Genomic DNA, 27043 nt, shown 5'->3' with positions numbered 1-27043 from the left:
TTTTTGCTATTAAATCCAAACTCTGTGGTTTTCAAGGGGGGGGGGGGGGGGGGGGCTATAACTTGATTCAGGTGAAGGAACAAGAAAAATAAAAGACAGCATTTCACAACAGACAATGGTATTATGATTTTGCCGTTAAGATTTAGTAAATTGTGTCCTTCTTCCTTTGTTCCTGTCCTACACATTCATACAGAGTAAGTAAATTATGTTTCCATTAAGTCGATATCACAGAAGTTTGAAACAGCCCTATCGTTTATGATGTTAGATTAGATAAGAGGCAAACCTAAAGATCTGGCTCCAGGTGGAATTTACTCTTTTCAACAGAGATTAAAGAAGGCAATCATTCCAACTTTCAATTCCCATCATCCTTATCCAACCCGTGCCTTTATCGTGGAGAATGATAGTTCTGAGAATGGTGCTAAGCTATTCTATGCTAAACGTAATAAGGCCAAACATGCACCCTAGTAGTCCAGCTTCTCCAAGCCTTTTTATCAACAAAGAGAAACTGTAATACTTGTAACAGCGAACCCCTAATGATCATGGAGGACTTAGAAGAGTAAAAGCTCCGGTTGAGTACCTCCGCTAAGAACCTCTCCCTGATCCAGCAAAGTTGTTGGTGATTATAGCCCTCACAAAACCATCCGCCAAGACTTGGTAAAGGGTGAAATAGTGAACACTTTATTATTATTATTATTTTATAATTTATATAGTGCCATCAGATTCCATAGCCGGTTATTGAGTGAGATACAGGTTTATATAGAGATCATAGCATGGGTAAGCCCACCCAGGCGCCTCTGTGTCTTGGAGAGAATTGCTATACGCACTGCTTAATTCAAGTAACTCCCAGGTACACAAGTGCTTAATAAAAACATTCCCTGAACATATAAAAAACCTGCAAAAACATAGGGAAAACAGGGGTAGCCTCCCCCCCCCCCCCCCCCCACCCCTCACATGTAGTATTCCCAAGCGCCCAAATTGTTAAAATAGCGCTCTGATCCGATATCTGTGGCGGAAACGCCACCCAGTTAACCATTTGACCAGCCGCAGCTAAGATTCAAGCCAAAAACTGTTCCACGTGGCCAGCATGAAAATAGCGCTAGTTCCCCTTCGAGTCTTGGTCGGCATGTTGAAGGTGCCGGGTGGGTTTCGGTCATAGCCCTCTCACTTGGGTGTCTGCCAAAAGTTCAGGGAAGCCATATATGTGAGGACAGGTCTTTTTAAGTGGAAATAATATGGGCTCTTCACATATGGCATCTAACAAAATTTCCCAAAATGTACAAGACACAATTTACCGAAATATTTTGTGAGCTTATACCCTGATCCCTTATAATGTAAGCTAGTTTGAGCAGGTCTCTCATCACCTTATATTCCTGTATGTCCAACTGGTCATTTATTCTCATTAAATTGGTTATGATGCCTGGACTCCCCTGGCACTGTTCCATCATTCAATGTTTAACCATTTTCAAGCGGTTTAACACTAGACAAGGATCTCTGGCTTCCCATAGCCCCACCCCCAGTGGCTTTGTGGCTAAGGAAGGATCACACACTTCCTTGTATCCATACAAGCAATGTCACTGTGATAGGTTGAATGCAGTCAGCTGACACTATCAGCCAATCACAGCTGCCTATTGTTGCTCCAGTTAATGCTCCCTCATTAGCCCTAGCAGCACTGTTATGGACTCTTGTTTAGCAATAATACATTAAAAGCGGTTTAAAGCTGAAAGGAGACTCTAGATATTATAACCACTTCAATTAGAGGAAGTAGTTATGATGCCTACAGTGTCCCATTAACTTTCACCACCCGAAGGCTTTCTTTCATGTTAAGCTCAGCCATTTTAAGGACTGGTAATATTTCTTTATATCCCCTTTACACTACATCTCCAGTCAGGTGTCCTTTTATAACTTCAAGTTGGAAAGCATGAAGGTAAATGTTAAAGTACACCTGTCAGGCCTAAGATGGTTTGGGGTCACTTTAGATCACAATATTTCCTCCAAGCAATGTGTTTGCCAAACTCCTACCAAACGTGTAGGTAAAAATATATCCAACCGTAGAGAAATTTTGATGTTCTTAGGTTTGTCAGCAAAGTTGTAAAGACCAGCTATTTTGGAAGGGAAGATGATGACATGGCAGAGAAAGATCAAAAGTGATTGTATTGGTATAAAGTGAGCGAGGCAGGTGCTGTATGAATAGTAGTTATGGTATCAGGAATGTAAAGAATGAGATGGTGTGGAGAAGAATGAATCAGTAAGATGGAATGGGGAGATAATGTCAAGTTTGTTGAGATCTGAAAAGTTTGGGAAAGTGAGGATATAACTTCTCTAAATAGAAGGAGCAAATATATTAAAGGATAAATGTCACAAAATTTGCACCTTTAGTTTTTTAACATTTTTTTTTAAAAGTTTACTACATTTAATTAAACGTAATAATTTTTTTTTAAATGATGTATTCTTTTTGAGCAAATGTCACTTTTTTTAATCTGGCTGAGCAGCCATCTCGGGTCATACTTTACTGTCTATTATTTGACAAACTGCAGTTCCACATGGAACAATCACAGCAGCCAAGTTAGGACGAGCAGCAGTTGGTCAGATAAGAGTAGAGTCAGACCCAAGATGGCTGCTCGGCTAGATTAAAAGTGAAAAAGAAAAAACACACCAATATGTACATGTTAATAAAACATATCATTAAACACAATAAACTTGAATTAAAATTAGCTAAAATATTAAAACAATGAACGATTTAACAATGGAAGGAAGGCCACAGGCTACTCAAAATACTATAGACACTTCAATGAGATGGAGCAGTTATAGTGCCTACCGTGTCCCTTTAATGTCAAACAGACACCATCTACAAGCATTTAGAAGCAGATAAGCAATGAGATAAAGTCAGAAAACCAGGAATCAGTATAACTTATAAAATAGCCATGGGGAATATCCCAAATCAAATATAAATTTACTTATGCGTAGATACCACCCATATGGATATAAGGAAGCTTCTTCTTATACAATAATGTATAATATATAAATGCTTATTATATAATAATCTTTTATGACCACTGTTTGATGATCTAGGCTGGATGTTGTCACATTTTATACAAAAAAAGCCACTACACTTGTACATCAAAGACGTCACCTTTCTTATTTCTAACACAAGGGTCACTTTTCTTCTTGAACTTCGACAGGGAATTTTTTTTTTAAATAAATCGGAGATTTTCAAGATGCCAGTGAGTTCCACAACTGGTTTCATGCAATCTGTATGGGAGCCGGCCTGCCTTAGCTATGAAGGTGAACGAACAGTTCACAGTTGCAAACAGCAGTTGGTCTGTTTGAAACAGTTTGGAATATTGTCAGTAACTGCCTTTAGGTATTAACAGTGAATTTGTTTCATTAACTGGTGACATTGTATCACACCTCCCAACATTTCAAATGGACATAGAATGACACTTTCATTTTAGGGGTGTGAGCGAGGGTGTGGCCAATGTAGTTCTGTGAAATTTTAGGCAACATATTTATAACTAAAATTAAACAATGTATCTTATTCACACAGATTTATTTCTAGGCACATTTATTGTAGTTTAAAGACAAGACACGTTACTGTGAGTATGTTTGCTGTAGAGCACTGTTATACCCTCAGACAAACCAACAATATAGAGCTCCAAGAAAAGAGGTACATTAGAATGCAAAGAGGGTCAGGCCCAAACAGGGACTGCCCATCCTAAGTAGGGACACTTGGGAAGGATGATGTAGGCACTATAACCATTTCAGGTAACTGAATTAGTTATAATGCCTGGATTGCCTTTGCACGGTCCCTGCATTCAGTGTTAAACCATTTTTGAGAAGTTTAACACTGAATGAGGCCCACTGGCTTCCCATAGCTCCACCCCCGCAGGAGATGTGTCTAAGGCAGAGATTACACACTTCCTTTTATCCATACCGATTCATACCTGCAGTGGCACCTTGATAGGCTGAATGCAGTCAGCTGACACTCTCAGCTAATCACAGGAATAAATTGTGGCTCAGGCTAATGATTCCGTATTGTCACGGGGTCTTTACTCTAACTCCCAGGGGACTCTTGTTTAGCATTAATACAATTTCATAATAATAATAATAATAATATCACTGAATGGAAGAGGAGCACCAGGGGACTCCAGACACTAAAACCACTTCGGGTAACAACCCATCAAATATCATCTATGATTTATACTATGGGCAATTGTTTTAGTGGAAAATGTGTCTCTATTCATCCATTGCTGAGACTCAAGAGACTGCACCAGGGTCACAGTGGCCAGAGGGGCCGCCGATGCCAGGTAGAGTCAGGTGCCTCTCTGACACAGCTGGTAGTTCCTGTCGTGAAACTAGAGAGACAGTGTGCAGTCTGCATGGACATATTAGTTTAGAGACAGTCTCACAACGGCCAAGGGAACACGAGTACATACCACAATGGCCTTGGAGACGTGGTCAGTGTGTGTATCTGTTCACAAGTGTCTATGTTTGAGAATCTGTGTGTGTCTGTGTATGTGGGTCAGTGCTTGAGAATGTGTGTGTATTTGTACATGTGTGTCAGTGTGTGCATATCTGCAAGTTTGTCAATATGTGTGTGTGTATGTTTGCATGTGTGTCATTGTGGATTTCTGCAAGTGTGTCAACCTGTGTATATGTGTATGTGTGTGTGTGAGTCAATCTGTGTGTGCAACTGTTTTATCTCTGTGTTTGAGAGTTTCTGTGTGTGCCAATCTGTATTTGTGTGACAATGTTGTTTATTAGTGAATACACTCCTGCTTGCACACACTGACATTACACACAAACAAACAAAACACCAACAAAACACCACTGCATTAACAGACCAACACTACACACAAACCCATATTACATTTGCCATAACTATAGAGAAACACACCTCTATATTCAAACCATAATACTAGAAAACCCCATCTCTGCATTTAAACACCAACACTGCACACAAACCCAACCCACTCCTGTATTCAAACGTTCACACTACACACAAACACAACACTGCATTCAAATGCCAACACTGCACACAAACCCAACCCACCCCTATATTCAAACGTTCACACTACACACAAACACAACACTGCATTCAAATGCCAACACTGCACACAAACCCAACCCACCCCTGTATTCAAACTTTAACACTACACACAAACACACCACTGCATTCAAATGCCAACACCGCACACAAACCCAACCAACCCCTATATTCAAACATTCACACTACACACAAACACAACACTGCATTCAAATGCCAACACTGCACACAAACCCAACCCACCCTTATATTCAATCTTTAACACTACACACAAACACACCACTGCATGCAAATGCCAACACTGCACATAAAAACAGCCCAATGCGTACAAGCAACAGCTTTAAACAAAAAACACCTGTACATTCACCAACACTATAAACAGACACACCCCTGCATTCAAATATCAATACTACACACAAATCTATCCCTGCATGCAGACATCAGCATTATACAAAAATATACAAACATTCACATACATACTCCATGCAAAAGCACACCTATATACACACGCAGTCACTTTTCACAAACACAACCCTGCAAATATGGGCAAATGGTAGATAGCTTCAGCTTGCAAAGTGTCGTGGAAGTTGTATGACAATTGGAGTTCTACATTTTGACCATCCCTTAGAGGGGCTCAAATGTTTTTTTTTTTGTTGCACCAGGGCCCTCTCTACAGTACGTCCACCACTGCTAAAACTTGCAATGAATGAGTTAGGCCTTTCATTTCATGTGATTCCCTTCCTAGTAAGCTCAGCTGCCTTAGGCTAGGTCATCCTTCTGGGAAATAATACACTTATATTATCTCTTAAGCTTCACAAATCTCTTAGGAAACAGACGGAGGGCTCCCCTCCCCTCCATCTGTTTTACAATCATTTTAATACTGCTTGACAGATTTGACAGACTTTGTTCTGTCTAAGGATGAGGCGATTTACTAATTAATCGTGGATCAAAGTGATAGATAATATTAAACAAATATAAGTTGGGGTTAAGGCAGCTCAGCGTGTAGGGCGTGTTTATCTAAAATGATTGGGATTTCAGGGAAACTCTGAATGGCGAGAATTGTGTCTTAGTTGAGCTACTGTAAACATAATTACTATCACAATGTAATAATCCAAGCATTTAATGGACACATATATACTTAATATTAGTCAGACAGGGACATTCACTGCTGTTACAGAAATGTGACTCCCCCAAGCCTTCTATAAAGCATTCACTGTGTCTACCACCTCTGCTGTTAGGCTATTCCATGTACCTATAATTCTTCTGTAACAGTATTTCCTCATACTAACCCTAGATTTCCCTCCTTGTGCAGGTTATACATTCTGTCCTAAATCCCCTCTTTTAATTGAAAACGCCACCCATTGTGAAATCCCAGCAGGTGTTATATTTGTGTTTTGGACTCCCCTGCTGTGCCTGTGCCCCAAGTAAATAGTTTTGGTTTTCACAATACTGCCCTGCAGGCTGCAGTAGGTCGAATTCAAACGCTGCAGTGTTATGTTTTTTTTCCTTGCTGATTTTGGGGGACATGAAAAGTACTACCCTGCTGTAGGAAGAATTCATACGCTGTTGTGTTTTATCCTCCCCCTGTTGATTTAGGGGAAATGAAAAGTACTGCCCTTCAGTAGGAAGAATTCATACACTGTAGTGTTATACCCCCCTCCTGTTAATTTAGTGGGAAAAGGAAAAGTACTGCCCTTCAGTAGGTAGTATTCACATACTGCAGTGTTAAATTTGTTTCCTTGCTGATTTTGGGGTACTTAAAAAGTACTTTCCTGCAGTGTTATGTATATATTTTTTCATGTGATTAGGGGTTTACTGGCTGTAGCATTTGAATGCTATATACTATATGACAGCAGGTTCTAGGTGCTGCCCATCAATGTGTAGTTATATAGAGTCACACTCTATAACCCAGGGTGTACCAGCCATTTAAACTCTGCGCATGCTCAGTTAGTTTTAAGCGTCAACAAAACTTTATTGTTCCATAAGACTTTATTGTTCATTAAAACTTTATTGTTCATGTTTTGTTATCCGCAGCCGGGGAGCATGTCGGGAATCGTAGTTCAGAGCAGTCTTACTTCCGGGACCTGTGGTTTTGTAAATACCCCGGAGCCTGGTGGGGGAGTCCCTGGGCGGCTCTAGCCCCCCCCACCCCCGGGATCGGGGCCATGGGGAACTGCCTGTCCTCCCAGTCGGCCGATGACCTGTCCCTGCTCAACGATTCGGACGTGGCCAGCCTGCCCGGGGAGCCCCCGCCGCCGTACCAGGTGCCATTCTGGTGGGAGCTTGTCAGTACAGGCCGGGGACTGGGCCCCCGAGAGTGCAAGACATGGACAGCCAGCCCTGGGCTCAGCCCATAGCACCCAGACTGGCTGTCAGTATACTGGGCTCAGCCCATAGCACCCAGACTGGCTGTCAGTATACTGGGCTCAGCCCATAGCACCCAGACTGGCTGTCAGTATACTGGGCTCAGCCCATAGCACCCAGACTGGCTGTCAGTATACTGGGCTCAGCCCATAGCACCCAAACTGGCTGTCAGTATACTGGGCTCAGCCCATAGCACCCAGACTGGCTGTCAGTATACTGAGCTCAGCCCATAGCACCCAGACTGGCTGTCAGTATACATAGCACCCAGACTGGCTGTCAGTATACATAGCACCCAGACTGGCTGTCAGTATACATAGCACCCAGACTGGCTGTCAGTATACATAGCACCCAGACTGGCTGTCAGTATACATAGCACCCAGACTGGCTGTCAGTATACATAGCACCCAGACTGGCTGTCAGTATACATAGCACCCAGACTGGCTGTCAGTATACATAGCACCCAGACTGGCTGTCAGTATACATAGCACCCAGACTGGCTGTCAGTATACATAGCACCCAGACTGGCTGTCAGTATACATAGCACCCAGACTGGCTGTCAGTATACTGGGCTCAGCCCATAGCACCCAGACTGGCTGTCAGTATACATAGCACCCAGACTGGCTGTCGGTATACATAGCACCCAGACTGGCTGTCGGTATACATAGCACCCAGACTGGCTGTCGGTATACATAGCACCCAGACTGGCTGTCGGTATACATAGCACCCAGACTGGCTGTCGGTATACATAGCACCCAGACTGGCTGTCGGTATACATAGCACCCAGACTGGCTGTCGGTATACATAGCACCCAGACTGGCTGTCGGTATACATAGCACCCAGACTGGCTGTCGGTATACATAGCACCCAGACTGGCTGTCGGTATACATAGCACCCAGACTGGCTGTCGGTATACATAGCACCCAGACTGGCTGTCGGTATACATAGCACCCAGACTGGCTGTCGGTATACATAGCACCCAGACTGGCTGTCGGTATACATAGCACCCAGACTGGCTGTCGGTATACATAGCACCCAGACTGGCTGTCGGTATACATAGCACCCAGACTGGCTGTCGGTATACATAGCACCCAGACTGGCTGTCGGTATACATAGCACCCAGACTGGCTGTCGGTATACATAGCACCCAGACTGGCTGTCGGTATACATAGCACCCAGACTGGCTGTCGGTATACATAGCACCCAGACTGGCTGTCGGTATACATAGCACCCAGACTGGCTGTCGGTATACATAGCACCCAGACTGGCTGTCGGTATACATAGCACCCAGACTGGCTGTCGGTATACATAGCACCCAGACTGGCTGTCGGTATACATAGCACCCAGACTGGCTGTCGGTATACATAGCACCCAGACTGGCTGTCGGTATACTGGGCTCAGCCCATAGCACCCAGACTGGCTGTCGGTATACATAGCACCCAGACTGGCTGTCGGTATACTGGGCTCAGCCCATAGCACCCAGACTGGCTGTCGGTATACATAGCACCCAGACTGGCTGTCGGTATACTGGGCTCAGCCCATAGCACCCAGACTGGCTGTCGGTATACTGGGCTCAGCCCATAGCACCCAGACTGGCTGTCGGTATACTGGGCTCAGCCCATAGCACCCAGACTGGCTGTCGGTATACATAGCACCCAGACTGGCTGTCGGTATACTGGGCTCAGCCCATAGCACCCAGACTGGCTGTCGGTATACTGGGCTCAGCCCATAGCACCCAGACTGGCTGTCGGTATACTGGGCTCAGCCCATAGCACCCAGACTGGCTGTCGGTATACTGGGCTCAGCCCATAGCACCCAGACTGGCTGTCGGTATACTGGGCTCAGCCCATAGCACCCAGACTGGCTGTCGGTATACTGGGCTCAGCCCATAGCACCCAGACTGGCTGTCGGTATACTGGGCTCAGCCCATAGCACCCAGACTGGCTGTCGGTATACTGGGCTCAGCCCATAGCACCCAGACTGGCTGTCGGTATACTGGGCTCAGCCCATAGCTCCCAGACTGGCTGTCGGTATACTGGGCTCAGCCCAGAGCTCCCAGACTGGCTGTCGGTATACTGGGCTCAGCCCAGAGCTCCCAGACTGGCTGTCGGTATACATAGCACCCAGACTGGCTGTCGGTATACTGGGCTCAGCCCATAGCACCCAGACTGGCTGTCGGTATACTGGGCTCAGCCCAGAGCTCCCAGACTGGCTGTCGGTATACTGGGCTCAGCCCATAGCTCCCAGACTGGCTGTCGGTATACTGGGCTCAGGCCATAGCACCCAGACTGGCTGTCGGTATACATAGCACCCAGACTGGCTGTCGGTATACTGGGTTGGGCCCTCCAGCCATGTAACAGGGTGATTCACTGTCTGGCAGAGATATTTACTAAAGGGCGAGTTCAGGAAAATTCAGTTTTGATTTCAGTTTAGCTATTTTGGCCTGAAATCTGAAAATCACTTTAATTTCTCAAAAATGTACATTTCAGGGAATAGCCCTAATGTGTAGCTGGTTTGCTATGATGATTAATCACTGTTTTGTTTTTTGGTCTTATTTTCAGGTAAACAAGTGTGTTTTTTTTTTTTTTTTTTTTTTTTTTTTTAATCTTTTCTTTCTACATAAGACTGTTGGCTGTATAGCTATTATCATTGTTTGTGTTATGATGCACACAATGTCACCCTTACCGTTCTTTTAATTAGAGATGCCTTCTGCATTGTGTCTTTACATTGTTCGGCCTGCCAGATGTTGCGATTACATTTCCTTTGCTGCTTTGCCAGCATTATGGGAAATGTAGTCTACAAAATCAGGATTGCTGAAGGTTTCCTATTCCTGTTCTACATGTTTTAATCTGTTAAAGGAGCAGTCATGGCATATGACCACTATATGCTAGTATAGTGGTTGTGGTGCCTTCAGGTTGTGGGTGCTGTTTCTTCGTTCTTGATCAAACCGTTTGATAGGTTTGACTAAAGCTGGGCCCCCGAGCATCCATAGCCTGACCAGTTAGCTGAAACGGCTAACGCAGAAATTCAGCTTCCACATTACCAATATTTAAAGAAATTGATATTACCAATGTGGAAGTGGAACTTTTACATCAGGTACGGCACCATAACAGCTACATCAGCATACAATGTTGATGTTGCCTAGATTGCTGTTTTAAAGATTAAATGTGATCACCATAACATACATGTAATGTTATGAGAGAGTGTGCTTTAAGGACTTTAAATGAACTGTTAATAATGGAAGTCTATTGCCTAGATCCCTGAAATTACAATAAGACCGTGTATAGATTTATTTATAATATAATTATATATCATTTTATTAGGTTCTGTGTAAATGTACAGTGCTGTCCGCATGGTTTTGACTAAAACTGTACAGCTGGCCGATTCACAGTGCTTTTGGTCAGATATGTGTGTTGTTGTTTGAACATTCGTTTAAGCAAAAGAAGGTTTAATAGTGCCTAGAGTGTAATCTTGTTTGTGCTTCTGATTTTGTGATCTGGTGCTGTTGTTGTCTCTAAACATCGGAAACACACAGTTCAACGTAAATAAAGCAGGCCATCAAGAGGTTGGGGAAACATACAAATATGTAAGAGGCCAAGTCAAAATAGATGGCAGTGCTGCACATCCCAGGAAGCACCTAGTGGCCGTCTGAGGACAGGCCATTAGAGTTGTTCCTAGGCTGTAATGTAAGTGTATACATTAAAAAGCCTGCATATACAGGCTCTACTTACCAGAACAATTACATTAAGCTGTAGTTGTACTGGTGACTATAGTGTCCCTTTTAATAAAGCAGTTTTAGTGGACAGATCACTGCAGTCTCACTGCCCAATTCTCTGCCATTTAGGAGTTAAATCACTTTGTTTATGCAACCTTGTCACACCTCCCTGCAAGTAATGTGAACAGCCTTCCTAAACACTTCCTGTAAAGTGAGATCTAAGGTTTATATACACTTCCTTTGCAAATTGTTTCATTTAAAATTTTCTTATCTCCTGCACTCCTCCAATTTAATTCACGAGCCTTATGAACTTATAAGAGCCCCAGAATTAAATAAATAAGAGATGCACATGAATCACAGCTAACGACCCATCTGATAACAAGCTATATAATATTACCACCTCTAAATACACATTTCATGTGAAAAGACTGTAGGTTGTCCCTGGCCCACTGCTATTCAGTGCCTTGTGTGGTGTTGGTTGAGTGAAATCGCAAATATTTCGTCATAAATAAGAAAATTCCTGGAACTAAAACCATCTGGGTTTAAAACCATAAGATGCTATTTACTTACATTGTCCTCTTGTTTCAGGAGAGGGATGCTATTCCCGTGTATCACCCCACACCCAGCCAGACCCGCCTTGCAACCCAGCTTACAGAGGAAGAGCAAGTGTGGATAGCCCAAAGAATTGGACTTATACAGCATCTTCCTAAGGGCAAATATGATCCAGGATCTGACCATGCAGAGAAGAAGCTTAAAGAGTGAGTTAATACTTTATAGCACTTAAATGATATAGAAACAATGTATGCATGTATATCTACATTTCTGCCTTGTTTCCATTTGAAAAGTCATGTATTACTTGATGCTCCGCTACCCCGTTGCTATCTCCTTACAGAGGTAGGTGTTACAATTCTGTAGCATGCACATCTGGACCACCCTTGCTGCCCACCGTTTTGCTTTGCATTGGGAAGATTCCCAAGCAGAGAAAACCTCTTCCATGATGCTGACACACTGGCTTAGTTGTCCACATGTCAAATGTCTAAACGTAGTCATCTCAGTCACTCCATAGCCGGCGCTGCTAGTTACCATAGAAACCAAAACACATGCATTGCGGTTGCTATGGGTGGAGAGCAGAAGGAGGTCTCCTTTGCTCTCCTGGTCAATCAAGTCTTCAACGTAGTCTTATCCAAAGAATCGATTTTTCTCCCAATCTATATATTTACAAACAAAACCGCCAACACAATATATAGATAAAATTTAATGCTCAATAAAGAGAGCATGATTAGTTTGGGAGTTAAAGGAACAGTCTATGCCACTGTAGTGATTATGGTGCCTCAATGTTGGTAGTCTTGACTTCTTACCTAGGATACACCAGGCACTGCTCCATGCAGCTGGATGTTGTCGGCCAAGAAATTGGACCTGCATGGCATGCTTAGGTCAGGAGGGTTAAAGGAAGCTCATGAGCAGGAGATGAGGTTGCTAAGGGATGGGTATGTTCCTCTAAAGAGTAATATATACTGAACTTCTCTTTTATGCACTAATTATTGTAGAGGACCACATATCATGTTAAAAAGATTATATTTCATTTATAAGCTTAGTTACACTACAAAAAAATCAAATGTGTACCTCCTGGAACTAAGTCTTATGTTTCAAGTTTTTCTATGACTTTTTATTATGTTATGGTAAGTTATAACAGATTGAATAAAGGGTGGTATTCGCTGAGAGATAACCATTGTATTTCCTGGGAAATGGGAAGGAAGACAATCCTAAAAGGGGACTGAGGACATCTTGAATTTCTTCTCCTTGTTTCTGCAGGTGTGTGATTTGCATGTTGGACTTTGTTAGCGGAGACCCTGTACGCTTCCTCCCCTGTATGCACATTTACCATGTGGAATGTATAGACGACTGGCTAATGAGGTCGTTTACCTGCCCTTCATGCATGGAGCCAGTGGATGCTGCTCTCCTCTCATCCTACGAGACACACTGATTGGCTGTACACACAAGTACTCCAAATCCATATTAACAACGGAGCCGCTGAGGCTATTCCCTACTGGTACTGGCCAATGATGTGTGTTTAACTATGGAAAGATCATCTGCAGAAGATCACTGTTCTTCTAAAAGGCTTAGCAATGTCAGTGTATCTTCGTACATGGAGGAGTGGAATTGCTTCAGCAAGTCTGTATCAAACAGACAGGATGTGCTCTGGCTTACAGGATTGAATTCCCCAGCTTAATGGACTGTACTTTTGCAGGCATAAGGCTTTCTAATAGCAAATATGTTTAAAGTAGTCCATTTTGGTATATAACAAACATGGATACATAATATTGCTGTTTTTTTTTTTTTTTTTTTAAAGTCTATTGCCAAATACAAGACATGGTTATTGCAAGCTAATTGTACGTGCATTGAAATTCATACACCCCCTCTGGTTCTAGGATGGCCAAGGTGGGGGATTTTCCATAGAACTGTTAGTTTCTTCCAGGCAAAATGATATTTCACTAGTGAGTGGAGAGACTATACCATGGGAAACGTCACCCATGTGCAGTATAGGCAGCCCTTGCCCCTTATGCTATGCCCTGTAAAAAAATAAATGGAGGTCATGAGATACTATGACTTTGAATGGGTGAAACACAGCTGCTTGACCAATGAATTTTGTATAAAGTGGTAGATAGGAGTAATAAATGTATTCTGAAACCAAATATTACGATTTACTTGTGAGATTGCATTCATCTTGTGCAAAGAGTCGAAATTTCCAATCTTTGTAAGGAGCCTTATTCTGAAGCTGCTTTTTAGGAACTGTAGAATGTTCACAATCTTCAGCCCACTGTCTATCAGTAAATGAGTTTTAAAATTTCAGGCACTCGCTAGAATCCACTGTGCCAGACACGCAGGGCGGTGAAGTACCCCATTGCATTGCTGCACCTGAGAATCCTGCACCAGTTTACTGATTGTTAGTGGTGTCTGAAATCAATAGGGCTGTGAACTCAGAAGTGCCATGGGCTGCTTGAAACCTGGTTAATTTGTCTAGCGCTCACTCCAGGATATGAGCTTGTCAAAAATTGAAAAATAAATCCAGAATTAAAAATAAGTAATTTTGTAACCACAAGATTGCTGGTGGCATGTGTTTTGATCTGAGACCTATATTGGAGCCATGCCTGGTTAGCCAAAAGACTGCTACGAAATAGTGTCTAATCTAAAATTCTTCTTGTGATCATGTAGGTCAGGGGTGGGCAACCTTTGGTGGGGGGGGGGGGGGGGGGGGGGAGAGAGGAGGGGGGGGGGAAGAGAGAGAGAGTGAATTTGAATATTTTAGCATGAAATGCTAACTTGAGCAAAATAAATTGAGCTTCATGTGTACAATTATCTTTCTTTTTATTCTGGATTCAGTGATGTTCCTCTGTAACCAACCATCCATTGAGTGCTACTGAAATGACCACATTGTGTATAATAACTGCAGTAGCACTGCATGTCCCACCATCCCTACTCAACCAATATTGCCAGTCACCATAAACTATAATAGCACATCCCACATCCCACCTTATCTAATGGGGATAGACTGTCAAGTAATAAAGACACAAGTTCTGAAGGAAATCTCAAGTCAAACTATTACTCTTCTAAGATTAGATAAGTGGGGGTATTGTCTTGGTTTTATATGCTTTTACTTTTTTGGGCAGAATGTGTTATATTGATGTTTGGTTTTTAATAGTTCTTTAAGAACCACCTCGAAACTCACCTCTATCTTTACATCAGTCTTCCCTTCTTAAATCCCTAAACATGTTACCACATTGCATTTCACTGTCCCCTCTTACACAGGTGTGAAGTGAGATTTAAAGGGACACATACTATAGTCACCTGAACAACTATAGCTTAACTCAGTTATTCTCATGAGTATAGTCGGTCCCTGCAGGCTTTTTTTGCAGTTAACACGTTTTTTTCTGAGAAAAGGCAGTGTTTACATTACAGCCGAGAGATACCTCCACTGGCCACTCTTCAGATGGCTACTAGAGGTGCTTCTTGGGGCAGTGCTGCCCACTGTCTCCACCCTCTGCATGGAGACACTGAACTTTCCGCAAAGAGATGCATTGATTCAATGCATTTCTATGAGATACTGAAAGGCCAGGATGGCATTTGGCTCACCCAGGATCTCTTTGGCTGAGATCACTTCTGACAATGTGCAGTAACAGCACCACCAGACTAGAAATAATGAGTTTTTACTATATTTAAGGGAACAAGGGAGGGCCAGATAACGTTCTAACAGTATAGGAAACAAATACATGTTTGTGTTCCTGACCCTATAGCGTTCCTTTAAGTGCTTTAGCTCCTAAATAGAGAACTGAACTGTACAGGGGATGATCTATACATCAAAAATGCTCAAGTTAACGTTGTCTAGGTGCTTATAGAATCCCTTTGAATGTTACTTTTAAAAGGGAAGAATGTGTAGACACTGCTAGAACAAGGGAGTCTGTGACAAAGCTGTTACTCGGCAAGAAACACTTTAAAATCCATTCAATGTATTCCACCAGCTTATCTAGAGATCTCCGCTACATACACAAGTAATCACATTTCTAAAGAGGCACTTACACCAGTACTATACCTGGTGTGTCACAGCAAGTAGTTTCAGGTGTCCAAAGCACACCTGAATGCTGTATTCAAAGGGATATTACAGGCATCCAAACAACTTTAGCTTAAAGGGTCACTGTAGGCATTTAATTCTTCACCTTATTGAAGTCATTATAGTGCCTGCAGTCCTGCTCCCTGAAACCCAATTTTAAACAAATTAACAGGCTTAGAATCATACTTCCCTACTGTAAGATGTCACGCTGACATCACAGTGGACCATAGAGAAGCGTTGCATACAATTGTTTTCTATGTCAGCGAGCGTATGGAGGAGGAGACTTGGCCCTAAAGAAAACGCAAGCAATTTATTTTTACATTTGGGGAGCTAATTGAAGAGGCATTGGGGCTGTATCATTCGAAATAGAGATCTGTCCTGATACAGTTACATTTTACTGCAATAAAATACACATATGTATGCGTTGATGATGCCTCCCCCCCACGTACAGGTTTAAAGGTGTTTTGAAAAGTTACCAGGTCAAATACAAGGCTTGTCCATTTCAGTTTTTACACATTGATATTTGCCAGATTGGGCTGCTGGGCCTATGTTGTATGGCAGCCCAGGAAATAGAATTTCCCCAATGATTGCATATTATTTTTAATAGTAGGCAAACCAGGGTATTCCAAATAACCTTTTGAGATATTTGGTCTAGCCACTTCATAACTAATTGTGGCCCCACTTGGTGGTCATATTTTATTTTGGGTTTTTTCCAGCATACATGGATTCCATTTTCACTGTGAATTTTATCATCTCGATATGTTTTAATTAAATATTGTATCAATATTTGTATTTACTTTGTCTCAAAAATATAACATTGCCCCTCTGTACTTTTATTTGGTACATCATATAGCAAAACAAAGTAGATGCTCCTTTTAACTTGAAATTGACAAAAGTGATTTTCTGTCACATTTAAGAGAACATGGCACCCTAAGCAAGAAAAGTGCCCCCGTGAAGGTATGTCATTTTAACAAGTATTCTAAAAGTAGTATTTTGAGTTGTTGGGTGTAGCCACTTTATAAAGGCTGTGCATAATGTAAACAGGAACAGTTTCGGGGAACCCAGAAGTCAGAGTTATGGATAGAAAAAGCCAATAATTTGGTACAGGGAGCTAACACAATATTGAGGGTAAGCCGAGGTCAGGAATCCAGAACAATCAAACAGTCACATACAGTGACCTCTGTATAGGAAACTTTGAAACAGTCTGTTCTGCAAAGGACAGTAATAACTAGAATACTTTCAAACTCCCATCTTATAGCAAACATGACACTTTCTCCAGGGTGTGTATGTATGTGGGGGATGGGGATTTGGAAAGGAAAGTGCTCCACAGACTCTCTGAATATCCTCTGATTCCAAAAGAAGTTATAATGGACCATAATACAGAACATAAAGCCAAGAAATGGGTATGGTTTCCCTATATCTGCTTTTATGGATTGCAATTTTCATGTATCAGGAGCTAGTTTTTTCAGTTCACCAGATAAGGCTGTATACATTGACCCACCAGATCTACTCCTCCCATATACTTGCTGTAGTCTACAAAGCACAGTATTTTCCAGCTGCTCGGTGCTTCCTCTGACAGACACTGGCACTGTACTTTTGTTGTGTATTGTACACATCTTTCTTATCTGTCTGCAGAAAGTCCAGTATCTCATCCTGGCATGGAGCTGAAGACTAGCGTCTATTGCTTCTGAACCATGTCAGGGTCTGGAGCAAACCTCTGTGTGATTTATACACTGTGCCACATGCTAGGGTTTCAAAACTAAACTAATTCTTATATCAGCTCAAATATATCATCCGACATAAATAGCCTAAAATGGTTCACTAGCTTACAATCATCTACCATTCTTGTAATGCCAAGTGAGGGTATTTCAGGGGCTGTTAAGGGGTATCCAGTGTTCATCTGGCACTGCGGTGTATCCTAACCACCTTCTTGTAGATGTTGGGTCACCATCACTGGAGCACTTGCTTAGGGGCTCAATGTAAGAGCCTCTTATAAGTGCCACTGGGCTTGCCATAATAGTGTTAGACTCCTCAGCCGTATAAAAGCATGCCATTTAAGGGAGATTTTTTTTTTTTTTTTTTTTTTTTTTTTATTAATTTGCCTACCTGCCTAACACCCAATATGATAAACACCTAAAATTCACACTACCACACACAGAAAATTCTACATCCAACCCAAACATAATAATATTACTGATAGCAGATCAAACACCAGCACCAAAAGCGTTATTTTTCTTTATTCAATAGAAATGTGAGGAACAAAAAATCAGCATGACCAGATAGTCAGCCCTCTCACCCTGATACAGTACCATAGGATATTGTACAGTGATAAGGTAAAAAAAAATAACCCCCTCCCATCACCAAACAATGATCAAAGGGAGGAAAGAAGGACAGAGACAATGTCTCATTCATTTAACAGGCTGCCACTACAATCATGTATTTCAAACAGGTCCCCAATCGCCAGCATGGGTTAGAAGGCAGACTAATTAAAGCCCTCTAATTTTAGGATGACATAGTGTGATGTGGTCCATCAAGCAGTTTTAGTGTATAGATCATGCCCCTGCAGTGTCACTGCTGAATTCTCTGCTATTTATGAGTTAAATCACTGTTTATACAGCCCTAGGTACACCTCCCTGCATGTGCCTCACATTGCCTTCCTAAACACTTCATGTAAAGTAAGTTCTGTTTACACTTCCTTTATTGCAGTCTATTTCACAGTGGTCCAATCAAATACTCTTCTAGAAGCTTTTCCCATAGGAAAGCATTGATAACATGCAATGTCAAACATCATACAATGAAGTATTAGTGTCTGTATGACAGCCACTGGGAGAATGTTTAACCCTTCAAGTTAAACATGGTCATTTTTGCAAAAACGACAATTTTAACTTGAAGGGTAAATATGACAAGACCAATGCACCCAGGCCACTTCACTGAGGAAGGGAATCATGGGAGTTGTAGATCAATGCCCCGGCTGATGAGAAGAGGATCAAGAGGCAGATCTGCAGGTTCTGTTTTTCATGATCCCAAGTTTATGGAATACACATGTTTGCAACACATTACTAGACACATTCTTTTTCAAAGATACTCTCACTTCTCAAGTCCACTTTATTGCAGCCTGTGCACAAAAGCTGAATCTACGCAGAGCTCAGAAAATAATTCCACCAGGTTTTATACTGTTTCAAACTGCAGTTTAAGAGGGCCATTAGTATTAAAATAAGGTTAAGAATTTGCAGTGGTTTCTACATTTAAAAAAGCATGTAGGCGGATTCATATTTCATAAATAAGAATTATGTGGACTAGTGTTACACAGACTTCGAAAATTGAGGTTAGTTTTGGAAGCACTGTTCAGTGCTGTGGAATGGGTTAGCTTTTGGCAGATAAATAAAAGAGTTGTGAATATTGACTTAGTGCTAAATTACTTTAGTTTAATAAGAATGGTCTACACTGAGAATTATCTGAACAAAAGCAATCTGCGAATAAACGAAACATAAGACATCCAAGTCCCATAGGAAAAATAAACAAAACAAAAAAATATATATCTATACTCCTCAATTCTGCAGCTGTAAACAGGATTTTGGGGAGAAAGGCGTCAGAGGTGCTGAAAAATCCTTGTCTTTGAGGAAAAAAACAAAAACAAACCAACAATGCACCCCAAATTGAATTTCTGGTTAGGAAGTCTTCTCTCCCTTGAGTCTGCAAAGGGGTTTTAGCAAGGTATATTCCAAGATCACGAAGGGAACAACATGAACCAGCAAGGATGGAGAGGATATGTGGATTTGTGAATAAGATATCCCCTTTCATGATAGCTTAAAAGCAGTAACCAACAGTGCTTATAAAGCTGTTCGGTGTCTCATTGTGTTATTTGACCAGCGGTCGCGTTTTGTCATCGTCACTGCACTGGTGGGCTTTGTATTTTTTCACCTCGGCCATATATTGTGCCCAGGCTCCGCCTTTGTTTGACAATACCTGTGGAAGACATAAGAAAAGAGAATCAGACAAATCAAATGCATTTTGGAAACAGATTTACAATTTGCATCGGGCAAATGAAAATACTTTTAAGGGGAAACCCTGGCACCCACACATCTGAAACAATGTGTAGGCTTAAGAATCCTTAGTTTTACAGAGTACTGTTTAGTTTTGCATCACAGGTTTACTATTTCTAGCTCTCCTTTTTCCTCCAATAATACATATATGTATATGATGTAATCAGGATGCATAGCACAGGTTACAGAGAGTTGTATTTTAATTTACAGATTTTTACTGTAGAAAAGGAAAACAAGAACTGCAACTCATGAAAGCCCATGTTGCGCCTGGAAAGTTGTACTTAATGGGATTGTCAGTATTCTTATAGAAAGTCAAAGGTACACTATAGTCAGTAAAACAACTTTAGCTTAATGAAGCAGTTTTGGTGTATAGATCATGCCTCTGAAGTCTCACTAATTAATTCCCGTCCATTTAAACGTTTACAAATCACTTTGGTTTCTACAGGGTGGCCCATAAGTCCCTATCCATCCATATATCTTGTGTATCCAGTGTATCTGTGTGCTGGATGGGTAGGGACTTATGGGCCACCCTGTATATATACACACAACCCTAGCCACACACTGACAGCTTGCACTAAAAAATAAATTCAATCAGAGGTTAACTTGCAACAATTTTCTCCTGCTCTGTAAACCACACATGAGGCTTCTTATCTTCTCTACTGTTAACACTATAGAAGATAAGACATTCTTAAAGGACCACTATAGTCACCCAATGAAGTGATCTAGGTGCCAGGTCCCCCAGGTTTTAACCCTTCAGATGTAAACATAGCAGTTTCAGAGAAACTGCTATGTTTACATTGCAGGGTTTATCCAGCCTCTAGTGGCTGTCTTCCTGACAGCCGCGAGAGGCGCTTCTACGATGCTCAATGCGAAAATCGCATTGAGCACGCAGAACGTCCATAGGAAAGCATTGAGAAAGGCTTTCATATGGGAGTTTTTAATGCGCGCGCATGCGCATTTGGCTCCACTCGGGAGCCGACGTCGGAGGGGGAGGAGAGGTCACCCGGCGCTAGATAACGGTAAGTGGCTGAAGGGGTTTTAACCCCTTGAGCCCAGCAGGAGGGGGCCCTGAGGGTGGTGGGATTAAGGTTTATATAGTGTCCTGACACTATAGTGATGCTTTATTTAAACATACGGTGCAATAAAGGAAATGTAAACATTAACGTTTAGAAAGGCTGTGCACATTACATGCAAAGAGATATTACTTGGGTTGTATAAAAGTTATTTAAAGGGATTCTCTAGTGCCAGGAAAACAAATCCATTTTACTGGCACTGTAGAGTGCCCCCCCAGTACAGTGCCCCCCATCCCTCCCGCCTATATAACACATCGCTGAAGGGGTTAAAACCCCTTCAGTCACTTACCTGAATCCAGCACCGATTTCTCTTTGTGCTGCGTTAGGCTCCTCCCACGCTCCTCTCCCTCCGACATCAGTGGGTGGGAGAGACCTAATGCGCATGTGTGGCAATGGCTGTGCTCGCATTAGGATTTCCCCATAAGAAAGCATTATTCAATGCTTTGCTATGGGGATTCCGGTGATGCTGCAAGTCCTCATGCATAGCGTGAGGACGTCCAACGTCGTTTAGACAACAAAAAGTTGCCTAAGTACCTGGAAGTCCCTCTAGTGGCTGTCTTGTAGACAACCACTAGATAAGGGCTTAACCCTGCAAGGTAATTTTTGCAGTTTCTCAGAAACTACAATAATTAATTACCACTGTAGGGTTAAGTGACACGGGACATTGCACCCACCACTTTAACGAGCTTTAGTGGTCTGGGTGCCTACAGTGTCCCTTTAACTCCTAAATGGCATAGGATTGAGCAGTGAGACTACAGGGGCATGATCTATACACCAAAACTACTTAATTAAGCTCAATTTGTTTTGGAGACTATAATATCACTTTAAAGTGACTGCCACTTGCGTGTATTTCATAGAGAGATAATCTTTATGAAGTACTCTTGCGGACTGCGTTAGAATTTAGTTGAAATTCCAACAAAATCCAAAGATTACATAAGACAAAGTAGAGGTGAGAGATTCAGACATTGTCTCACACTCATTGTGAGATGAAATATAAAATATAAAATATATATATATATATATATATATATATATATATATATATATATATATATATATATATATATATATATATATATATATATATATATATATATATATATATATATATACACACACAGCTATGGACTCCTCCATAGACATAGGTGTTGCGCTCGCTAGAATACAGCACTGACGCAGCTTCTGGCAGATGAAGCACCAGAAGGTATGCAGGAAGTAAATGGAGACATTTGCGAAGGACAGTTTTAAGTAGCAAACCAACCAATATTTTTCTGTGGTGCTCAGACATATGACAGCTGACAGTTGCTCGTCAAAGGTTAGCTATTACAGCCATATACACAAAGATCAGGAAACAATATTGACATAAATAGAACATGCACTTATCCCCAAACAGAAACAATCATATTACAGAGAAGTGGGAGGTAGACAGGGCTGGAATGTAGGTTTAAAATAATTATAATAACAGACTACCAAGCATTGTAGTGGCACTTGCATGTTGTAGAGGAATTAGGATAGTACCTGCTAAAGCAAAATACAATTAAACTGTATTATAAATTGTATATGTGTTGCTATAGATTTAGGCAAGCCTGTTATGACACATTCACTTTAGGTTTGTTTCTTAAAAGTCTAACCTACGACATCCCATCCAGTGATATCAACCTCTAATAATCCTAAGGATCAAGACAATTTTCACTTGCTGGTTATACACCAAGCATTTAACTGCTGTCCAAATAAGAAACAAATCATTGTTTATTACAGAGAGAGTGAGCGCCCGCGCACAGAATGCTACACAGCAAAACTTTTGCACATAAAAAAAAAAAAAAAAAATGAGATAAAAATCACGAAAACCCAATTTAACTATTTTATTAAAAACACAATTTTCCTCAAATGTATAAAATGTTCGATCTTGCAAATAGTACAGATTACAGAGTGAAAGAAAGAATTAAACATAGAATAATTCAATATTTTTGCTTACCTCTTCTTCATCTGTCTTTGGTTTCTTTGCTACAATGCCCGTCTTCAGGGCCAGCTTCGCCCCTCCTCTACGCTTGCCCACCTGGGGGTGGAAGGAACAGAAGACTGCAACCGTTATACGAGCCCTTGCAGCCTCTCTGTGTCCCTCTATATAGCAGAATATAAGGGAGGCCTGGGTTAGACAGGCGCAATACACTCCCTACCAGCAGAGAATCTCCACATTCCCTAAACCAGACTCCTCCAGTATGCACAGGGTATATTATTAGCTTGAGACAAATATACATATATTAGTGTTGGCTAACCTCTAACAGCTGCTGTAGACAACACTACTACCAAAACAGCTGTCTGGGTTTTGCTGAAAACATCACAATAAATGTAGTTCCAAAGATTAGCCATCACTGCTGTGGATGCAAAGAAAGCCAATAGGTTAGCTTACCCCCTCTACTCAACCTCAGTTTGTAGTAGACCAAACTTCTGTAAATTACATTCACAAATCAGTCTAACATAATGCAGTTACACTGAGCACAATATAGTTAATTACAGACCAGAATTAAAAACTAAATCTCACAAGTCTAAATGTACACAAACAGAGCACCACAAAATTATGTCCTATTAAAATAAACTTTAATTAGTACATGCTGCTTTGGCTTTCAGATCATCATAAGAGCTAGAATCCACAACAACCAAATGGGTAACATTACAGGGACACTATAGTCAACAAAACAACTTAATAAAGCAGTTTTTGTGCACAGATCATGACTCTGAAGTCTCACTGTTCAATTTGGTGAGATGGCAAGGGCATGATGATCTACAGACTAAAACTGCTTTATTATGCTCAAGTTGTTTTTATGAATATAGTGTCACTTTAATGTTAAAACGATGAAAATATATCGGCATATACTCAAATATTCTTCCTAAAGCCAAGGCCGCCTGAAATGCTGAATACAGGATTTCAGTGTCACATATTTATAAAGGCTGCCAATTCTATATAGTGCATAATAAAATATTGTCACTCATCTACCACCTTTCCATCACTAAGTTACGTTCTACAAAACTGCATGCTCTCGTGTTCAGAATATAACAGAACACAATGAGGGGGGTTTGGTAATAATTGACCTAAATATTTTCTATATAATCACCATTTAGTTAGAAGGCACCTGTCATGCCCCAAACAATGTATGCTCGTTAGACTGACTATAGGATTTTATCTCTACACTGCGCTAGCAAATGTATAGATTAGGAGAAACACCTATTTAAAAATGCGTGCCGAGGCACTGACTGACAAGGAAAATAGAAAGGAAAGGAGCATGCGCTATGGAACTCCCCAGCCGGCGCTAGGAGTATAAAAACGGAGTGACATGAGCCAACAACCAAGCCAGCGTGCAGACATCCCAAACACAGCAAATCAAAGAATACCAGAGGCGGAGGAGAGGATTGCCAGAAGATGGGCGTTAAGCAAAGAGTAACACCCACGAAGTGGCGCTGGAGTGGAGGAAAAGTGAATAAATCGTTACATTGACTACACCATTTATTTTTATGATATATGGAGTATTCAATGTATATGGGTGCGATTCCGAAAGGTCATTTTTCCCATTATAGATTCACTTAATGGAATGTAAACACCTTAATGACAATGCAACGGGTACATTGCTGTAGATAAGGACCTTACTGTGGCGGTTGACATACACCAAAGCTAGGTTTTGCAGACAGGTTTTTCCTCAACTCTTGGACAGATTTACAAAATGTAATTTTATTTAGATATGCTTACTTCATCTGTTGGGGACTAGGTTTGCCACCAGGGCTGGAAACAAAACTGGTTCACCAATGTAAGGGGTTTATCAAGACACTAACTCCCACCATGTGTATAAAAGCTGTCAAGACACTAACTCCCATCATGTGTACCCCAGCTGTCGGGACACCAACTCCCATCATGTGTACCCCAGCTGTCGGGACACTAACTCCCACCATGTGTACCCCAGCTGTCAGGACACCAACTCCCACCATGTGTACCCCAGCTGTCAGGACACCAACTCCCATCATGTGTACCCCAGCTGTCAGGACACCAACTCCCATCATGTGTACCCCAGCTGTCAGGACACCAACTCCCATCATGTGTACCCCAGCTGTCAGGACACCAACTCCCATCATGCGTACCCCAGCTGTCAGGACACCAACTCCCATCATGCGTACCCCAGCTGTCAGGACACTAACTCCCATCATGCGTACCCCAGCTGTCAGGACACTAACTCCCATCATGCGTACCCCAGCTGTCAGGACACTAACTCCCATCATGCGTACCCCAGCTGTCAGGACACTAACTCCCATCATGTGTACCCCAGCTGTCAGGACACTAACTCCCATCATGTGTATCAAAGCTGTGTCAGGACACTAACTCCCATCATGTGTACCCCAGCTGTCAGGACACTAACTCCCATCATGTGTACCCCAGCTGTCAGGACACTAACTCCCATCGTGTGTACCCCAGCTGTCAGGACACTAACTCCCATCATGTGTATCAAAGCTGTCAGGACACTAACTCCCATCATGTGTATCAAAGCTGTCAGGACACTAACTCCCATCATGTGTATCAAAGCTGTCAGGACACCAACTCCCATCATGTGTATCAAAGCTGTCAGGACACCAACTCCCATCATGTGTACCCCAGCTGTCAGGACACCAACTCCCATCATGCGTACCCCAGCTGTCAGGACACTAACTCCCATCATGCGTACCCCAGCTGTCAGGACACTAACTCCTATCATGCGTACCCCAGCTGTCAGGACACTAACTCCCATCATGTGTACCCCAGCTGTCAGGACACTAACTCCCATCATGTGTATCAAAGCTGTGTCAGGACACTAACTCCCATCATGTGTACCCCAGCTGTCAGGACACTAACTCCCATCATGTGTACCCCAGCTGTCAGGACACTAACTCCCATCGTGTGTACCCCAGCTGTCAGGACACTAACTCCCATCATGTGTATCAAAGCTGTCAGGACACTAACTCCCATCATGTGTATCAAAGCTGTCAGGACACTAACTCCCATCATGTGTATCAAAGCTGTCAGGACACCAACTCCCATCATGTGTATCAAAGCTGTCAGGACACTAACTCCCATCATGTGTATCAAAGATGTCAGGACACCAACTCCCATCATGTGTATCAAAGCTGTCAGGACACTAACTCCCATCATGTGTATCAAAGCTGTCAGGACACCAACTCCCATCACGCACTGGGCTGGCTGAGGTTGAATGGTCTCACTCTTGCTGGCAGCCGCACAGTGAGTGATGGGAGTTACAGTCAGGCATGCTGGGGGGAGGGGCCGGGGATGCCCCAGCTCTATTTGTTCTGTGGCCCCTGGGGGTCCTTACAAAGCCGATGGGCCTCCTCTTCTCCGGCTCCGGGACTGCCTCCGCCGTGGGCCGGGGCTCCTCGCCTTTCCCCGCCGCTTTCTGCTCCATCTTCTTCTTGAAGAGCTCCAGGAAGCTGCCGTCGTTGGCGAACAGGTTGACCCCGGAGGAGGATGGCGACGAGTCCTGTCCAGGGGAGGAGGGGGTCCGGCTGGCGGGGCTGCGGGAGGCCGGGGCCCGGTTCGGACAGCTCGGGGGCCCAGCCGGGGGGGAGCTCGGGGAGGCCGGCCCTTCATCCCTCAGCTCCTCCGATACGGGACTGTCCAGGGCCTCGGCCGCTTCCTCCTCCTCGTCGTCCGATTCCCTCTGCCGGCTCTTGTCCGCCATGCTGGCCCAGCCGGGGATCAGAGAGCCCACACAGCGACCGCGAACACAGCGCGGGAAACCCCCACCAACGGCAACACCGCGCGCCTCGGAATTCAAAATGGCGTCCTGTTGCTCACTTCACGAAGACTCAAAGAGGGCGGGGACTGAGCGATTGCGTGCGATTGTAACTGGCCAATAGGGATCCAGTAAGCCGAGGACGCCATCCAATCAGACGTGTGGGAGGGTACGAACTAGGGCAGTGATGGACTGCGCGACGAACCAATGGGAAATAGCTGTTAGGGCAGTTGGGCTATGTGATTGGTAGATATGAAGGCCAATGAGCGACGAAAGAAAATATAGTTGACGCAGTTCTGGGCATAGACAGAATATATGAGGGCGTGGTTTGTGAAGACAAGGTATTCTTTAAGCCAATGAAAAAAAAAACAGGGGGCGGGACATGGGTGGACATTGATTGACACGCTCGGCAACCAATTACAGCACAATAAAA

General features: G+C 42.7%; 2 protein-coding genes across 2 annotated transcripts; one reads left to right on the top strand and one right to left on the bottom strand.

Annotated features, from left to right (window-relative positions):
* The first annotated feature begins 7115 nt into the window (after nt 1–7115).
* Nucleotides 7116–13453, top strand: LOC134601466 (RING finger protein 11-like). Its single transcript, XM_063445960.1, has 3 exons — nt 7116–7308; nt 11709–11878; nt 12933–13453. The coding sequence occupies exons 1-3, from the start codon at nt 7210–7212 to the stop codon at nt 13102–13104; spliced, it is 441 nt and encodes a 146-aa protein (XP_063302030.1). The 5' UTR covers nt 7116–7209; the 3' UTR covers nt 13105–13453.
* A 5450-nt stretch (nt 13454–18903) lies between these two features.
* TRIR (telomerase RNA component interacting RNase) lies at nt 18904–26688 on the bottom strand. Its single transcript, XM_063449587.1, has 3 exons — nt 26191–26688; nt 22818–22898; nt 18904–19692 (listed from the first exon to the last, which is right to left on the bottom strand). The coding sequence occupies exons 1-3, from the start codon at nt 26554–26556 to the stop codon at nt 19585–19587; spliced, it is 555 nt and encodes a 184-aa protein (XP_063305657.1). The 5' UTR covers nt 26557–26688; the 3' UTR covers nt 18904–19584.
* Nucleotides 26689–27043: the final 355 nt, after the last annotated feature.

Source organism: Pelobates fuscus, chromosome 3 (genome assembly GCF_036172605.1).
Source record: "Pelobates fuscus isolate aPelFus1 chromosome 3, aPelFus1.pri, whole genome shotgun sequence".
Classification (NCBI taxonomy): domain Eukaryota; kingdom Metazoa; phylum Chordata; class Amphibia; order Anura; family Pelobatidae; genus Pelobates; species Pelobates fuscus.
The sequence above is the reverse complement of the archived record's forward strand: the minus strand, read 5'-3'. Positions and strand labels throughout refer to the sequence as shown.